The sequence below is a fragment of the Dendrobates tinctorius genome, unplaced genomic scaffold (assembly GCF_039654945.1).
Source record: "Dendrobates tinctorius isolate UK_male_01 unplaced genomic scaffold, ASM3965494v1 ptg000196l, whole genome shotgun sequence".
Taxonomy (NCBI): domain Eukaryota; kingdom Metazoa; phylum Chordata; class Amphibia; order Anura; family Dendrobatidae; genus Dendrobates; species Dendrobates tinctorius.
In genome coordinates this window covers 18,399,703-18,419,044 of record NW_027361863.1, presented here as the reverse complement: position 1 = coordinate 18,419,044, position 19,342 = coordinate 18,399,703, and the positions used below count along the sequence as shown (strand labels likewise).

Sequence of the window (19,342 nt, the reverse complement as noted above, 5' to 3'; positions counted from 1 at the left end):
CTTAGATGGGAGTAGTGCATTTACAGCCCACTATTCCACCGGTGTCTGCTGTAGAACCATTAGTGTCCATACAACCTCGGGGACCGGGCCCCGGCCTTGCGCTTAGAACTTCTAGGCAGGGTTCTTCCTCTAACCCACGTCCTCTGTTCCCTTTTACTCCTACGTTCTGTACTAGTCTTTCCTTCTTATAGAAGATCAGGTTTCGGTTCAATCTCTTTCTCCTTTCCTTTCCCATGTCAGCAGACCCAGGTCACTGAGATCTGCTGCAGCTCCTCCTTCCTCCATCCCTCTCTCAGGGATCTTCTGTCCTCACTCCTCTCTGAGTGATTCACTGACTGACTCACCTACTGACTGACTGACTTCTAATCCTAAACCCTCCCGCTCTTTTATTTAGTCTAACTCCACCCGCCTCCCAGCACGTTTCGTGTTCTAAGCAGGGAGCCACCAAAGGTGCTCTGCTACACTCCAAGCAGGGAGCCGCAATGTGGCTTTGCTGAACTACCGTGTTGTGTGGGATGCAGGTGTTGGAGCGTGGTCAGGAACCTCCAACTTACCTGGATGGTGGGGCACCACACCTCAGGAGGAGGTGCAGTACCTCTGTGGCGACTGAGCCTCAGGGGCGCCACATAGGAATTCCCTGGAGGGATGGGATTGGGGTGGGCCATAAATGTCCACAGAAATGATGACAACTATGTATACCCCAGTGTCGCCACGTCCACAAAAGTGCAATCTTTCAACAACAACAAAAAACAGCAAGAGAAAATAATTGCACAAAAATGAAAATTAGTCGAAGAGGAAAGAGTTCACAGTGTCATCTGGTTAACCAAGGACACTGTTACACTGTAAAAACACTGCCCTAAAATTGCCAAAATCTCTGTGCGTGACACCACCCTAAGGTTTCCTTCACTCATAGCTTGTGGCAGATTTTTCACAAACTTGTAAAAGAGGCCATAAATGTCGAGGTGTTTACAAGCATTTTTGTTGCTTTTTTATTTACCCCTTTTTTTTATAGTGAAATATTTTGTCAAAATGATTGAAAAAAAATGCCAAACCTAGAGTAGGCTGTAATTAAAAAAAACAAAAAACTGTGGACCCTAAAAATAGCCACTGTTTAGCTGAGGGTTAGACTATGGCTGTGTGATCACAGAGTTTTACGAGGCGGTCGTAGAGCAGAAACTTTCCAAAATCCTTCTAAAAAATTGCAGAACTCCTCAAAAAAACTTGTAGGTTCTGCTCCAAAAACTCAGCAAGTAGACTCCTCCGGAGGATTAGATTTAGGGGTCAGATAGACGATTGTATTTTTCGTGCGGGGATCGCATTGGAATCCTCAGACTGACCGTCGGCTCTCCTGACATGAGTGGTGCCGGGCCAGTCCGTGCACTGCGATGCGATCCTCACACAAGATATGCGGTCGTCTGTCTGCCCCCATAGTCTTACTATATGCGTTAAGGGCATGTCACACTAAGAGATATCGCTAGCAATATCGCTATAACAAGTGACGTTATAGCGATATTGCTAGCGATATCTCTGTGTGTGATACTTACCTACGACCGGCTCCCCCGCTGGTTATCGCTGATCGCGCGAGAACGTTCAGGACTGTTTCTCGTCGTCAGCTTCCTGTGGCGCTTCCTGCTGTGAAGACGAGCGACGCGTGGAGCCGGGCGGGAGGACGCAGGATCGCCTGGTGTGACAGGTAAGTAGCGATCCCGGTCCCCAGCGATGTCGCTAGTGAGATCTGCCTATGTGGCAGCTCACTAGCGACTACTTAGCGATGTACCAGCGATCCTGACGCGTCATATCGCTGGTCGGGATCGCTGGTACATCGCTAAGTGTGACAGTACCTTAAGTCCAGTTGCATCAGGATGGAGTCACACATTTGTGGTTTGTGGTCTCATCTTGTGTGGTTAAGTTTCATCGAGGTGGAATGAAAAGTCAATGAACAAACTTACCTACAACTTATACCAAAGTCATTATCTAGCTGTGGCCAATGAGTCCCTTCCCAAAATTAATGGGGTTATCCTTCTAACAGATTTGTATTTTATGGGCCTTTACTATGGGGCTGGTAGACTGCTATTGGGTCGCCCCGTCGCTGGCTGCTTCACCCAGGGCCGTGGGGTACTCGGCACCGGGCCGGTGTCAGGGGGATGATGTGTCCGTGTCCGTGGCCCTGGGCCCCAATATCAATGGCGGTGATTTTTGTAATGTAGTTTAAAGTTCGTGACTCCACCCGTGGTGTTTTGCAAGTAAGATGGTAAGCCAACGCTGCTTGCAGATCCTCTGGGGCTGATGGTGTGTTGCAGCTTAGATGGTATAGCTCCCCACAGGTAGAGCTGTAGCCCCAGGGCAGTGTATAGGTGGTTGGAGGAGTAGGGCACGGGATGGTGTAGATGTTGATACCCAAATGTAGCGGTGCTGATGCGGGAATGAATCGAGGACACCAGAGCTTGCAGTTTCTCCTTCGTCTCATTGGGGGACACAGATACTGTGGGTGTATGCTTCTGCTGCTAGGAGGCTGACACTAAGTGAAAAAAAGAGGTTAGCTCCTCCTCCGCAGTATACACCCTCGCCCCTATTGCGGGCGGAAATCAGTTTTTTGCTTAGTGTCCTATGGAGGCACACACAGTCTGGATCTCTCCAGACTATTTTTTTCTAGTTTACTATGAAGATGAGACAGGGGCGACGGATCCTATTGAAAGGGTCCGACCTCCCCAAGCCATCAACGGGCGAGCACGCGTTGAGTATCGTCTCCGCGTATACTTTCTTGCACCGAGGGACATATCTGGGACTTTTCCCCAGACTTCTATTTTTGTTTGTTATTTTGTGAAGATGAGACAGGGGCAACACATCCTATTGAAAGGATCCGATTTTCCCCAAACCATCAACGGGCGAGCACGTGCGAGTGTCCCTCCATGTATCCTTTCCCGCGACGTGGGACATTATGCCAAACTTAGCCCTGTCCACCCCTAGGTATTGAAACCATGGGCTTGCACAGAGGCACCATACTAGTCTGTGCGGCCCCCACTGCTCCACCAACGCTAGACGGCGGTGCTGCAAGGTGGCGGACGGTCCCTCTCCTCACCCTCTGAAGGGGTTAGATGGAGCTAGGGTGCCTGCACCGTCCTATTTTTTATCAAAGACCCCCTTACATAACTGCCCTCAGGCTGAAGAGGATCATCGGTGAGGAGAGGGTCGGGGAGGGCTCCTGCGAAGATTTCGGGCTGGAGCCCACAGCTGCAGCACGCCTCGCGGCGTCCACTAGCCATGCAAGAGAAGGGCTGGATCCGTCAAGGACAGGAACGCCGCGCCGGTCAGTAGCGCCATTTTTTGGTACCGCCCCCCGGGTCGGGTAGGGGAAAAATTGAGGACGCGGCCGGAAGTTCCGCCCTCGGGGCTGCGCGTCACTTCCGGCAGCCCGCCCCGCACTCGGCGGCGGTAAAAATCGAGGCCCCGGCTTCGGAGCACGGGCTAGGCCGCAAGTGGGAGTACCGCCCCTAGAGCTGTTTTACAGGCTGGTGTGCGCCACAGATGTCGGCGTGCGATTTAAAGGAATCATCCAGGTCGGGGGGGGCGCAGGACTGGAGTAAGTGCTGCCCGAGAGGCCACGCTATAGGGAAAAACGAGGGGCTACCTCTTCCCCATATCCCCAGCAGCGGACAGATACAGCATGTCCGAAAAAAGCAAAGACGCACACGTTCTTTTACGCGGCATGCATCTCTTGTCGGGCTGCGTTTCCGCGGGCGCAGAGCAAGCGTTTATGCGAAGCCTGCGAATCCAAACGCGCCCAGGAGCCCTCCCCTGCGACCGCGACCAATGTGTCAAATCCCCCGGAGTGGGCCCGATCACTGTCACAGTACATGGCGTCGCTTACGAGAGCAATAGAATCCCTTCAAGCCCCAGATAGGGGCAGGGACAGTGTCTCGCCGCCTTTAGAGGGAACCTCCACCTGACAGGAGCCTCCGGCCTGCAGGGGCCACTCTCACTCCAGGCAGACCCGAGGAAAACGAATCCACACGGTGTCGCCCAGTCCATCCGGTGCCTTCGGCATCCGTAAGATCTGCTTCTCGCTCCCCGTCACCAGTGGTTAATAGCGAGCAGACCTCAGATTGCGACTCAGACGAGCCCCTTGAACTGGACACTCCAGGGTCGCGTGAAACAGTGGACAGCCTCATAGAAGCCGTCAATCAGACCCTGGGGATTGAGGATGATAACGCAGCGGCTATGGGGCATAAAGTGGCATGTAAACGAGTGAAGCGGCCGCACAGAATTTTTTCCTCTCACCCTGAGTTGGAGCACATAGTACAGCGGCACAGAGACCGTTCAGAACGGCGTTTTTCTCGGGTTAAAGGGCACTCGAAACGAGGTATCCGTTTGCTCCGGACCTCCATAAACAATGGATGGAATCCCCGATAGTGGATCCTCCGGGTTCACGCCTGGCCACTAAGACCCTGTTATCTCTCCCTAGGGTTTCCTCGATTAAAGATCCCACGGACTGCCTTATTGAGAGCCTAGCTCGTTCAGTATATGAGGCGTCAGGTCTGCACTCGCTCCCTCGTTCGCAGCAACTTGGGTAGCCAAGGCTATGATATCATAGTCAAAAACATTAAACAAGGTCGCACAGGAGCAGGATCTACCTGCAGAGATCTCGGAGGTCACAGGTCAGATGACGATAGCCGGAGATTATGTAATGAATGCGTCTTTGGATGCGGCCAATTGTTCAGCACTTGCTGCCGCTAATGCAATCTCTATCTGAAGAGCCCTATGGTTGAGGACAAGGCAGGCCGATTCTACTTCCAAGAAGTCCTTGACTTCCCTGCCTTATCAGTGCGGCCGCCTATTTAGTGAAAAGTTGGATCAACGTAGAGCGGGTTTCTCCCTCAACAGAAGGTTAAACCGTTTTTTCGTCACCCGGTTCAGGCACGTTTTCTGGCCTTTCGCAGTGCCACCGGCCACTCTAGGCCGGGCGTGACGGCATTGGTCAGGTGGCAGCCGCTAAGCAGCCTGAGCCTGGTCCTGGACCCGAATAGGAGACCGGTCCGGAGTCATGCGTTAAAAGACTCCGGGTGGACTACGGGGCCCAATTCCGCCACCTCAGGCCGCCCCAACCAGGATAGGGAGCAGCAGGTCATATAGAGCCAACCCATTGGGGAGAATGCGTGCTCAACAGGCCAGATCAAGGGGACCCAGATCCTAAAGATCATCGGCCAAATGACTCGAGGTCTTCACCAGACGACACCAACAAAGTGGGCGGCCGCCTACTCTGTTTTCACCACGTCTGGGCTAACATCGCTTGCGACGCATGGGTAAAAGAATTGGTGTCCTCAGGTTACAAAATAGAATTTGTCAGATAAACAATTTGGAGGGTTTTTTTTTTACTTTCCCGGTTTCCCAGGGTGGATACCCAGGTAAGGGCTCTATTGGGAGCCATCAAGACGCTCCTGCACAACGGAGTCATTGTTCCAGTGCCAGAACACGGAAGAGCTCAGGGGTTCTATTCCAACCTTTTTGCGGTTCCCAAAAAGGACGGGTCTGTCAGGCCTGTTTTGGACCTAAAGCTTCTGAACAAATTCATCAGGATCAGACATTTCCGGATAGAGTCTCTCCGTTCAGTCATAGCGGTCATGGAGCAGTGAGAATACTTGGCCTCAATTGACAGCCAGGACTCATTTCTGCATATTCCCATTTTTTCCTCCTCATGAGAGGCTTCTACGCTTCGCCATCAGCGTTCAACATTTTCAGTTCGTAGCGCTACCCTTCGGGCTAGCCACGGCTCCCAGAGTGTTCACAAAGGTTATGGCAATTGTCAGGACCACACTGCATTCTCGAGGCATAGTCGTCTTGCCTTATCTGGACGACCTCTTGGTCAAGGGCCCGTCAATACGGGCATGTGAGGAAGGTGTCAACAGCACGCTAGATACTCTTGCCGCTTAGATGGTTGGTCAATGCAAAGAAATCATCCCTTGTGCCAGCTCCGAGGATCTCCTTCCTAGGAATGATCTTCGACACTTGCCGAGGGTTGGTAATTCTCCCTCAGGAAAAGGCGCTAGTCTCCGGCAGGGAGTCCGGACACTACGCCAACCGCCAACCAGTCCCTCATACCATCCGATCCGCGATGAGGATCCTAGGGAAAATGGTGGCAGCAATGGAAGCGATACCTTTCGTCCAGTTCCATCCTTCACCCCCTGCAGCACGCCTTGTGTCAACCTGGGACAAGAATCCTTTCACGCTCGATCGGCGGTGCCAACTGTCCTCTCAAGTCAGGCAGTCGCTCGGATGGTGGATAACCAGTTCCTCTCTGGCCTGGGGAAACCTTTCCCCCCCCAAGTCATGGGCTGATAATGACAATCGATGCCAGTCTCCTCGGTTGGGGAGCAGTGTTTCGCCACCACACAACCCAGAAACGGTGGTCGCCACAGGAGGCACGCCTCCCGATCAACTTATTGGAGATACGAGCATTTCGGCTGCCTCTGCAGAAGTTTCATCGCTTTCTAGCAGGCCGCCCTGTCCGGATTCCATCGGACAATGCCACAGCGGTGGTTTACATAATTCGGCAGGGGGGCACCCGCAGCAGAACAACCATGCGCGAGGTGGAGCACGTTCTTCAGTGGGCCGAAGCAAACCACTCGGTGATTTCGGCTGTCCACATCCCGGGAGTGGATTTGGGCGGCAGACTTCCTCAGCCGGCAGGGTCTTGCATCCGGAGAGTGGTCTCTACATCCCGAAGTTCTTCAGCAGATTTGTCAACTGTGGGGAGCTCCGGATGTGGACCTGATGGCTTCCAGAGTGAATGCCAAGGTGCCCACATATGTCGCTCGGGCCAGGGACCCGCAGGCATTCGCGGTGGACGCGTTGGTTCTGCCATGGGATCAATTTCGCCTCCCATATCTATTTCCCCCACTGCCACTACTCCCGAGAGTCAGCAAGGGCATCAAGACGCAAGGGGGGCCGGCGATTCTGCTGGCCCCAGACTGGCCCCGTTGAGCATGGTGCGCAGATTTAAGGCAGCTGCTCGCCGACGTTCCTGGGCGCCTGCTAGAGTGCCCAGATCTACCGTCTCAAGGACCGATGTGCCACCCGAACTCAGGGACCCTGTGTTTGACGGCAGGGCCGTCGAATCTTGGATTCTAACCTAGGCAGGGTTCGGGAGCAAGGTGGTCGCTACAACAATTAGCGCTCGGAGGCCTGCTTCAGCATGAATTTACCACCACACCTGGAAGGTGTTCTTTGCTTGATTTCTCCGTTAAGATTCTCGATCTCCAACATCTTGGTTTTTCTCCAGTCGGGCTCAGAGAGCCCAGATAGCTCAGTCGGTAGAGCATTAGACTCGGGCTTTGCCCCAGGTTTCCGCAGGAGACAAATGTCGGCCTTATCCGTCCTGTTCCAGTGCAGGGTTGCTACCAATTTGCAGGTGCAGACTTTTCATTCGTGAAGTGTCCCACGTGATACCTCCCTATAAGGTGCCGATGGACGCCTGTGTTCTTAACATGGTCCTAAGTGTTCTGCAGGAAGCTCCATTGGAACCGCTTCAGGATATCTTTTTGAGGTACCTTTCCTGGAAAGTTGTTCCCCTAGTGGCCATCATTTCCATCAGGCGGGTTTCAGAGCTGGCGGCTCTATCCTGCCGAGCTCCGTTCCTCACTTTCCATAAGTATAAGGTGGTCCTCAGACCAGCCCTTCCTTTTCTGCCGAAGGTCGTGTCCTCTTTTTCACATTAATGAAGATGTTGATTTGCCTTCATTTTGTCTAGCAGCGGTGCACCGTGTGGAAAAAGGCTCTTCACACGTTTGACCTAGTAAGAGCCCTCCGGAGGTACGTGTCGCGGACGGCACCCTTTCGACAGACGGACACGCTGTTCATGCTCCCTGAAGAGCGCAGGAAGGGGCTCGCTGCCTCAAAATCGACCATAGCCAGATGGATTCGTTTGATTATTCAGGAGTCCTACTGCATTAGAGGCACGCCGATTCCAGCAGGGATCAGAGCGTACTCTACCCAGGCGGTGGGCGCCTCTTGGGCGCTTCGGCATCAGGCTTCGACGGAACAGGTTTGCAAGGCAGCAACCTGGTCCAGCCTGCACACATTTGCCAAACATAATATCCATGCTCAGGCCTCGGCGGATGCGAGCCTGGGTAGAAGGATTCTCCAAGCAACGGTGGCACACCTTTTAAACAGGAGGTGCATGTAGCTTGGATCGGTGAGTCAATCTCTCACCCAGGGACTGCTTTAGGATGTCCCACAGAATCTGTGTCCCCCAATGAGACGAAGGAGAAACATGGATTTTTGTGAGTACTCACCGTAAAATCCTTTTCTCCGAGACGCTCATTGGGGGACACAGCACCCACCCTATTAGCCAGTTGGCTCTTGTTTAAATGAATAGGTGTTTACTTATTTGATATAGGGGTGGTGTTTTCCTTTGGACATGTTGTACCTGTATTAAGGCTGATTTGTTGCCCTCCTACTGCTTTGGCACCAAACTGATTTCCGCCCGCAATAGGGGCGAGGGTGTATACTGCGGAGGAGGAGCTAACCTCTTTTTTTCACTTAGTGTCTGCCTCCTAGTGGCAGAAGCATACACCCACAGTATCTGTGTCCCCCAATGAGCGTCTTGGAGAAAAGGATTTTACGGTGAGTACTCACAAAAATCCATGTTTCAAAGCTTTATTCACAGTTCGCAGTGCACACAGGTGCCTGCTTCGGTACCGTGTCCTCCGGGGCAGAGGCCCAGCCAACCTCCAGACAAGATAGGACTCTCCCCGCCAGCACCCCGCCAACATGTGCCTTCCTGAACGACTCCTCTATTGCGCCTTTTAGTATGAAGAGCTCCTGTACCGTGGTTCTCTGAAGTTCCTCCTGTCAGATGTTCCTAACAACTCTCACTTGTATGACAGACAGCTGTAGCCTTCTTCGGGGACTCCCTTCTCCTGAATCCCGGCTCGCTACTCGTTTGCTGTTGTGTCCCAAGTCTTTGATGGGAGTAGTGCATTTACAGCCAACTACTCCACCGGTGTCTGCTGCAGAACCATAAGTGTCCATACAACCTCGGGGACCGGGCCCCGGCCTTGCGCTGAGAACCTATAGGCAGGGTTCCTATCCAACCCACTCCTCCTCTCTGTTCTCTTTCCACTTCATTCCGTACTTGTCTTTCTCTCTCTTATGGAAATCCAGGTTACAGTTATACGTCTCTCCTTCTCCTTCCTTCCCCGTGCCAGCTGGCTCAGGTCACTGAGGCAGTTGCAGCACTCCTTCCTTCATCCCTTCTTCCAGGTACCTCTGGGACTCACCCCAGACTGACCTTCTCAGGGACTGAACTCTCGGTCTGACTGCCCTAGACTGACCGTCAGGGACTGACCTGTAATTCTATGTTTCCCCTTCTTTTTATACTAACTCCACCCACCTCCCATCACATCTCGTGTTACGAAGCAGAACCCACCAGAGGTGCTCCTAATGTCTAGGAGAGAGAGAGTGACCTCTCTGTGGTTGTGCTGAACTATCCTGTGTGTGGGATGCAGGTGTTGGGGTGGCAGGGAGTTCCCAACTTACCTGGATGGTGGGGCACTACACCTTAGGAGAAGGTGCAGTACCTCTGTGGCAACTGAGCCTCAGGGGCGCCACACTATGGCCACACATTGTACTTTCATGTGCCTCCTATTCTATATGGATACACCAGGAAAAAATGTGGCATGTTCCATTGAATGACTCTCCTCTAGTCGCTACGTGGAGGCACATGGAGTGGCTATAGTCTGTAGCGTCCAAGCATGTGCCAATATCAACCTTCACAGACATCCCTCATCCTATCCTTTCCACCCAGATTCCCGTACCTCCCTTTACCTCTAACCATTACGTTCTTCTTACAGCGTCCGACGTATCTACATGATAAACAAGGAGATCTGCACGAAGATCATGTGCAAGGAAGACGAGATCATCCAAGGTGAGTCTTCCAGCATAGACACATCGTGGCTCATATACAAAGCCCACCTGTCTCATTGTGATGTCTCTACTCTCTTATGTACAGAAGACAAATGTCGCCAGCTGGCTGGACTCCCTCCACGGCGCCTCCCTGAACCCCAAGAACCTGCCGAGGACGAAACTGATGGAAACTAACTACAGAAAAGTCCATACACGACCCCCCACTATCATACACTCCAGTAGTGGTGTGACTTTCTCCAGGACACTGAATCTACAGCAATACTGCTATATGGGCCCTCTGTCACTTACCCTGACCCAGTTACCTATTCAGTCTCCACGTACCCCCATGTAGTGCAAAAACGTAGCTGTTAGCCATAGCATCCTCTGCGATTCTGGAATGCTTTCTATGGTGGTGCTAGCATAGATGAAGTTGGGGGTCACTGCACATAAGGGACAACTTTGTAAAAAGCGGCACAAACATTAAAACAATTAAAGAGCAATTCTAGTCTGATATAGTAACTTTCCTAGCATATTTTGTTCATAGGGGACAGTATAATAATTGGCGGTATTATAGTAGTTCTACCTTAAACGTCCATATGGGGCAGTATTATAGTACAATTTGTTTTGTCCATAAGAAGGTAGTATTATAATAATATTTTTTTTGTCTACAGTTAGCAGTATTACATAAAATATTAAATTTTTTCTGTCCATAAGATAACAGTATTATAATACTATTATTTTTTGTCCATATGGGGCAGTATTATAGTACAATGTTTTTTCCATAACTGAACAGTATTATAATACTATAATTTTTTGTCCATGGTGTGCGGTATTATAGTACTAACATTTTTTGTCCATAGAGGGCAGTATTGCAGTATTTTTTTTTGTCCATAGGATTCAGAATTATAGTACACTTTTTTTTTCCATATGAGAACAGTATTATAATAGTAATATGTTTTGTCCATGGGTCTCGGTATTATAGTAATAATATTTTTTATCCATTGAGGCAGCATTATAATACTATTAATTTTTGTCCATTTCAGTGCAGTATTATGATAGTCATATGCTTATAGCTAGGGGAGCATCATGGATTTCCTTGAGGAGGAACACACTTTTCCGAGCAGAAATATGGTATATTATACTCAATAATTAACTGTAGGCAATAATAAGCAGATCAGAAATATAAAATCTGCAGCAATAACGCTGATATCAGTAGTGACTGGATTTGCTCTCTAAGTGCAGGGAACAGTATATACCTCAGCTGGAAGGAGATGGGCTGTATACCCAGAGGCGTATCTAGGCTCTCTGGCACCCGGGGCAAGAATTCGGTTCGGCGCCCCCCCCCCCCCCAAGTGCATATGCGACTTGCACACTTAGCCATGTACCCACGAGCTGCTCCTCCTAATGCTCTCAATGTTCAGTAAAAAACTGAGAGAAGCAGGAAGAGAAGCTCGTTGTCAAGTATGAAAATCGCACATGAGTGAAGTGTCCGTGTGATGACTATTGGAACCTGCAGAGCTGAATCCTGACATTGCAGCTTCTGAATTCTCACAACGAATGCACTGCACACTTTTAGGATTCTCCCTTGCCGATGTACAGTCATGTCAGCACAAGTATGTGATTTATATACTTCTGGCCACATTCCGACTAGACGTGCCCGGCCTCGCTCCGTTCACTTTCATTGAGTGAGGCCACACATGTCTAGTCAACATGTGACCGCATGTATGTAAATTACCGGCATGAGAGAATCCTGACAGCGTTCAGTGAGCACTGTGAGAATTCAGACGTCTGCAGTCACATAGAATGACTGCAGACTCCGTACAAACCTGGACAACCCCTTTAATGTTCCTAACAAATAAAAACATGAGAATTAGTCAGTATCACAAATAACATTTACATCCAGGTACCTTATAGATGACGTCGTCTCTGCAGTCAGTCTCCTTTTCTTCTAGACCCCATGATGAGTTTTCTCATCCACAGCCGTCTCTGTAGATGTCCATCTTCTCCGGTCTTCTGCAGAAAATCTCCACACGACGCCCTTAAAGATAGAAGTGTCATTATAATGCTCCTAAATACAAATATCTGCAATATACTGTCACCTCACACTATTCCCCTCCCTCCTCATACTCTCCTCTAACATCCAACCTGTTCACCATACTGTCTCCTCATATATTTACCCCCTCACTCTCTATACTGTCTGCTCACACATATCCCCGACTCCCCATACTGTGTCCACTTACATTAACCCATTCGCTCCCCATACTGTCTGCACCAATCCCCCATACTGTTTCCTCATACATACTCTTTATTTTGTGTCCTCAAATCTCCCCACACATTAAATCCCCCCATCCCCAATCCCCCACATACATTAAGTACCCCCATCCCCATTCCAAATCCCCCCACACATTAACCCAATCCCCACTCATTAACCCCCATCAGCACTCCAAATACCCCCACACATTAACCCCAACCCCACTCATTAACGCCCCCATACATTAACCCCCGCACACATTAACCCAATCCCCTCATTAACCCCATCACCACTCCAAATCCCCCCACACATTAAATAACCATCTGCACTCCAAATACCCCCACACATTAACCCCCATCCCCACTCATTAACGCCCCCACACATTAATCCCCATCCCCATTCATTAACCCCCGCACACATTAACCCAATCCCCACTCATTAACCCCCGCACACATTAACCCAATCCCTACTCATTAACCCCCATCACACTAAATAACCCCCATCTCCACTCCAAATCCCCCCACACGTTAACCCCATGGCATCCCCACTCATTAACCCCCATCCCCACTCTAAATATCCCCACACATTAACCCCATGGCATCCCCACTCATTAACCTCCATCCCCACTCTAAATCCCCCCACACATTAACCCCATGGCATCCCCACTCATTAACCCCCATCCCCACTCTAAATACCCCCACACATTAACCCCATGGCATCCCCACTCATTAACCTCCATCCCCACTCTAAATACCCCCACACATTAACCCCATGGCATCCCCACTCATTAACCTCCATCCCCACTCTAAATACCCCCACACATTAACCCCATGGCATCCCCACTCATTAACCTCCATCCCCACTCTAAATACCCCCACACATTAACCCCATGGCATCCCCACTCATTAACCCCCATCCCCACTCTAAATACCCCCACACATTAACCCCCATCCCCACTCATTAACGCCCCCACACATTAATCCCCATCCCCATTCATTAACCCCCGCACACATTAACCCAATCCCCACTCATTAACCCCCGCACACATTAACCCAATCCCCACTCATTAACCCCCATCACACTAAATAACCCCCATCTCCACTCCAAATCCCCCCACACATTAACCCCATGGCATCCCCACTCATTAACCCCCATCCCCACTCTAAATACCCCCACACATTAACCCCATGGCATCCCCACTCATTAACCCCCATCCCCACTCTAAATACCCCCACACATTAACCACCATCCCCTCTACAAATCCCCCCCATCCCCACTCATTAACTCCCCCTCATCTCCCATCTTCGGTGGTTCTTCAGCTCCACAGAGGAGCACACTTACCACCAGCGTTTGCTTTGGGCGCCGGGGAGTGACGTCAGCAGCGTGATCACATGACATGATCACGCTGCTGACGTCGCTCTGGCCCGACGGTCAGAGCTTCAATTGTACAGGCGTCTGTATAGACGCTAGTACAACTGCTCCCTGGGAGCCGGCACGGCCTCCTTCTCTGCGCTGGCTGTCAGCTTGACAGCTGACACAGAGAACCGCCGACTCTCAGGCGGGGGGCGGCAGAACGCAGCCGCCAGGGAGGACACTGCGGACCGCTGCATTAGGCGGCCCGACTGCGCCCCCCTGCTGGCTGCGCCCGGGGCAACTGCCCCGGCTGCCCCCCCCTAGATACGCCACTGTGTATACCGCTGTCAGGGGGTGGATATTAGGGACTAGTGTAATATTTGTCTACAGGGATCACTCGGTTGCACTATGTATTACGTGACATTTCCTTTCTATCTGTGCCTTTGTATCCCTATACATGTAATGATGTAACAAATGCTATATAAAGACATTTACTGAAGCCAGCTGCATCCTCTATTGTTTGTACACCCGCAAGCATGCTATATGTACCTGTACTGCTATAATACTGTACGTGCTGAGCAGAGTGATAATAATAATAATAATAATTTTTCTTTATATAGCGCCAACATATTCCGCAGCGCTTTACAGTTGAACAGTTTCAAACACAACAGTCATAAGTAACAACGTTAACAATACAATAATTAAAGCGAAATAAGACGACCCTGCTTGTGAGAGCTTACAATCTACAATGAGGTGGGGGAGATACAAAGCACAGGTTTGTATTTACAATGATGTATTTACAATGATGGTCCAGCCATCTTCAGGGGGTGGGGATAGATGGAGATAGTGAATGGGCCACACACACACAAACATAACATGACTTTGATTACTGAATGTGATAGGCAGCTCTGAACAAATGTGTTTTGAGCGAGCGCCTAAAACTATGCAAATTGTGGATGGTCCTAATATCTTGGGGTAGAGCATTCCAGAGGATTGGCACAGCACGGGAGAAGTCTTGGAGTCGGGAGTGGGAGGTACGGATTAGGGCAGAGGTTAGTCGAAAGTCATTTGCAAAGCGCAGTGGTCGGTTAGGCCGATAGACAGAAATGAGGGAGGAGATGTAAGGGGGTGCCGCACTGTGGAGAGCTTTGTGGGTGAGAACAAGTACTTTGAATTGTACCCTGTAATGAATTGGCAGCCAGTGTAACGACTGGCGAAGAGCGGACGCGTCTGAGTAACGATTAGCCAGATGGACAACCCTGGCTGCTGCATTAAGGATAGACTGGAGAGGGGAGAGTCGAGTGAGAGGGAGGCCAATTAATAGAGCATTACAGTAGTCCAGGCGGGAGTGGATCAGGGCGACAGTGAGAGTTTTTGTTGTTTCCATGGTGAGAAAAGGGCGGATTCTAGAGATGTTCTTTAGGTGTAAGCGGCACGAGCGGGCAAGAGATTGTATATGGGAGGTGAATGAGAGATCGGAGTCAAACATAACACCCAGACAGCGCGCCTGCTGTCGGGGTGTTATTATGGTACCACCCACAGAGAGGGAAATGTCAGATTTAGGGAGGTTGGTAGATGGTGGGAGCAGAAGAAGTTCAGTTTTGGAGAGGTTGAGTTTAAGATAGAGAGCAGACATGATGTTGGAGACTGCAGACAGACAGTCAGTGGCGTTCTGTAGTACAGCGGAGGTAAGGTCAGGGGATGATGTGTACAGTTGTGTGTCATCAGCATAAAGATGGTACTGAAAGCCAAATCTGCTGATGGTCTGTCCATTTGGGGCCGTGTAGAGAGAGAAGAGAAGGGGGCCAAGGACTGAGCCCTGAGGTACCCCAACAGTGAGAGGAAGAGGAGATGAAGTGGAGCCAGAAAACAGAACACTGAAGGACCGGTCGGAAAGATAGGAGGAGAACCAGGAAAGAGCAGTGTCCTTAATGCCTAGTGACTGGAGCCTAGAGAGTAGGAGAGGATGGTCAACAGTGTCGAAAGCTGCAGAAAGGTCGAGAAGAATGAGCAGAGAGTGGTCACCATTACGTTTTGCTGTCAGAAGGTTATTGGTCACTTTGATGAGTGCAGTTTCTGTCGAATGTAGGGGGCGGAAACCGGACTGTGAAGGGTCTAGGAGGGAGTGAGTGGAGAGGTAACGGGAAAGGCGGGAGTATATCAGGCGCTCCAAGAGTTTAGAGATGAAGGGGAGATTGGAGACTGGTCTGTAGTTGTTTGTGCAGGATGGGTCGAGGGTGGGTTTCTTTAGTAATGGAGTAATGATAGAGTGTTTGAAGGAGGAGGGGAAGATGCCAGAGGAGAGGGAGAGATTAAAGATTGTAGTTAGGTGAGTTGTGACGACTGGAGAGAGAGACTGGAGGAGATGTGAGGGAATGGGGTCGGTTGTGCATGTAGTCGGACGAGAAGAGGAGAGGAGCCTGGAGACTTCTTCTTCTGTGATGGGATCGAATGTGGAGAGTGAGCCAGGGGAAATGAAGGGAGGGATGGGAGTCACTGAATTTGGTGATTGGGAGCGGATTTCCTGACGGATATTGTCTATTTTCTCTATAAAGTGGGAGGCAAGGTCATCAGCGCAAATGTCTGTGATAGGGGCTTGTTGTTTTGGCCTGAGGAGGGAGTGAAAGGTGTCAAAAAGTTTCTTGGGGTTGTTGGCTAGTGAGGAGATCAGGGTGGTGAAGTAGGTCTGTTTGGCGACGTGAAGTGCAGAGTTATATGTCCTTAACATAAATTTGAAGTGTATGAAGTCTTCTGGTGTCCGTGTTTTCCTCCATAAGCGTTCAGCACACCTAGAGCATCGCTGGAGAAATCGGGTTTGCGATGTGAGCCAGGGCTGTTTCACTCTGTGTTTGGAGGTTCTGAGGGTGAGGGGAGCTACTTGGTCAAGGGTGCTTCTAAGAGTGTCATTGAAGTGATGTACAGCCAGATCAGGACAGGACAAAGAAGAGATTGGGGACAATGATGAGTGTAGGGAGTCTGAAAGTGTATGAGGGTTAATGGCTTGTAGATTTCTAACTGAATGGTAGGTAGGAGGGTGCTGGGGTGGGCGAGGATTTGTGAGCGTGAAGGAGAGAATGTTGTGGTCAGAGAGGGGAAGCGGTGAGTTATCTAGGTAGGAGATTGAGCAGAGCCGGGCGAAAACCAGGTCCAGGGTGTTACCGTCTTTGTGTGTTTCAGAGGTTGAGAGCTGAGAGAGGCCTAGAGAAGTGGTTAGTGATAGAAGCTGGGATGCAGATGTGGAAGTGGGGCTGTTAATGGGGATGTTGAAGTCTCCCATGGTAAGGGTTGGTAGTTCTGAGGACATGAAGTGCGGCAGCCAGGCAGAGAAATGGTCCAGGAAGTGGGTGGGTGAGCCTGGGGGCCGGTATATGACCGCTACTCTGAGGGAGAGGGGACGAAAGAGCCTGATGGTGTGGACTTCAAAAGAAGGGAATGAGAGTGATGGAACTGGGGGGATGACCTGGAAAGTGCATTGTGGGGACAGGAGTATGCCGACTCCACCACCAGGTCTGTTTGTCGGTCTCGGGGAATGGGAGAATTGTAAGCCACCATGGGAAATGGCAGCAGGAGAGACAGTGTCAGAATCCTGAATCCAGGTTTCCGTGAGGGCCAACAGATTCAGAGAGTTTTTCAGAAAGTAATTGTGTAGGAAAGGAAGCTTGTTGCATACAGACCGTGGATTCCAAAGGGCACAATTGAAAGAAGGAGATGAAGGAGTGCAAATAATATTAGTAAGATTATTAAGGTTTCGATGTGAGGTAGGGTAGGGGTTGAGGTTGGGGGATGGTGGACCGGGGTTGGGGGAGATGTCCCCTGAAATCAGTAGGAGCAGGAAGATAAAGAGCAAGTAGTTTTTGGAATTGTATGAAGATTTTTTGTGCAGTGTGTTTGGGCAAGATGAGTGATGAACAACACTCTTTTCCATCTCAGTTACTTCAGGCTCAGTCAGGCGTCCATTTTTCATGTATAGCACTTGTACCTATGCAGGGCCGGTTTTAGACAAAATGGGGCCCTGGGCAAAACTTTAAAATGAGGCCCCAAAGGCTCACTTATTGCACCATTACATAGAAACATTTTGGCTGTATTTACATGCACTGATTCCATTAAACGAACGTGATCGACAATATTGAAGTCGTTCGACCCTTGTTTCCCGGCCTCTTTACACCAGCTGAGGAAGAATGATGGGCACAGGGCGATCACTAGTAGATCAAACTGTTCTCATACAGAATCATGTTATCAGCAGCATATCTGCAGTTTTCACCGGGCGATGTGCTGCTGAGAACAATGATTTTTGTTCCAGCACAAACAATCCAATTGCTCGATCAATTGGCAGCATTTTGCACAATTAGTACAATGTACCCCATAGTCCTCCATATAGTATAATGCATTCTCCATAGTCCTCCATACAGTATAATGCGCACCCAATAGTTCTTGATAGTGTATAATGCAGCCCCATATATTACATATATGATAATGCTGCCCCATAGAGTACAATGCTGCCCCATGGAGTACAATGTGGACCCACAGCGTACAATGCCGCCTCATATAGTATAATGCAGCCTCATATAGCCTCATATAGTATAATGCAGCCCCATAGATTATAATGCAGCCCCATATATTATAATTCAGACCCATAGAACACAATGCAGCCTGAGTATAATGCAGCCCCTCAGAGTACAATGTGGCCCCATAAAGTACATTGTGGACCCATAGAGTATAATGCAAACCAATATATTATAATTCAGCCCCACAGAGTATAATGTAGCCCCATACAGTATAAAGCATCCTCATAGAGTATAATGCAACCCCATAGAGTATAATGCAGCCCTATAGAGTATAATGCAGCCCCATATAGTATAATGCAGCCCCATAAAGTATATTGCAGCCCCATAGAACATAGTGCTGCCCATAGTGTATAATGCAGCCTCCATAGAGTATAATGAAGCCCCATAGAGTATAATGCAGCCCCATAGTCCTCCAGCATTATGGCCACCACAATGTACTCACCAACTGAAAATAAAATACAATACTCACCTCTCCCTATCCCCACCCACCCCCACTCCTGTGTCTGCACCACATCTCAGGAGCATGGCGCGCAATAAAGTGACATCATCGTGCCCGCTGCGTCAGACACAGAGGGGAAATGATGGGAGAGGGAACATCAGCTGACGCTCTCTCCATCATCATTGCTTTCAATCTATGATGCCGATACAGCTGAAAGCGCAATGCGGGAGGCACCAGCACTGGGCACCCCTGACTAATGAGCTACATAGCGGCCGTGTGATTTGCTGCTAATAGCGACACGCCACTGGTTGGGGCAAATGGAGAGTGGGGCCCTAGGCAAATGCCTAGTTTGCGTGCCCCTAACGCTAGCCTGGGTACCTATAGTGAATGAGGCTGCTCACTTGTCCGTGATTTTTCACAGACCGAGCAACATGTCTGATATTCTTACGAGTGTCAGATTTAAATTGGCAGTGCAAGTCTATGGGTCCGTGAAAAATCGGACCACACTCTGGTGCCATTTTCATGGACTGCTAGATAGGAGAAGGTAGATAAACCTTTTTCTGTTTGTAACACTGATGAAACTCAGACCAAACTCTAATGATAAAAACTGACACTGCCCAAAGGGATGAAAATCTGAAGAAAAAAAAAAACACTTCTGAAAAACTCTGACTGATTTTTTATTAGAATATCTCTGATGTCTGAATGAGACATGACCATCTGTGCTTATTCAGCTGAGGGCTGTTGTTTATAGGCTGGGAAGAGCTAGTATATATGGCTCTTCCGAGACTATTAATATCAGCTGACAGCTGTCTACTAAGCCTTTATTGGTTATCA

The 19,342-nt window shown here is 49.8% G+C and overlaps 1 protein-coding gene across 1 annotated transcript in view; it reads left to right on the top strand.

Moving 5' to 3' along the window:
- Positions 1 to 14,003, top strand: part of MFAP5 (microfibril associated protein 5) — a 101,345-nt gene extending 87,342 nt beyond the window's left edge. Inside the window, exons 7-8 of the mRNA XM_073553004.1 lie at positions 9,849 to 9,922; positions 10,007 to 14,003. Of these exons, the coding sequence (XP_073409105.1) occupies positions 9,849 to 9,922; positions 10,007 to 10,095 (163 nt within the window). The 3' untranslated portion in view covers positions 10,096 to 14,003. The remainder of the gene's footprint in view (positions 1 to 9,848; positions 9,923 to 10,006) is intronic.
- The last annotated feature ends 5,339 nt before the right edge of the window (positions 14,004 to 19,342 follow it).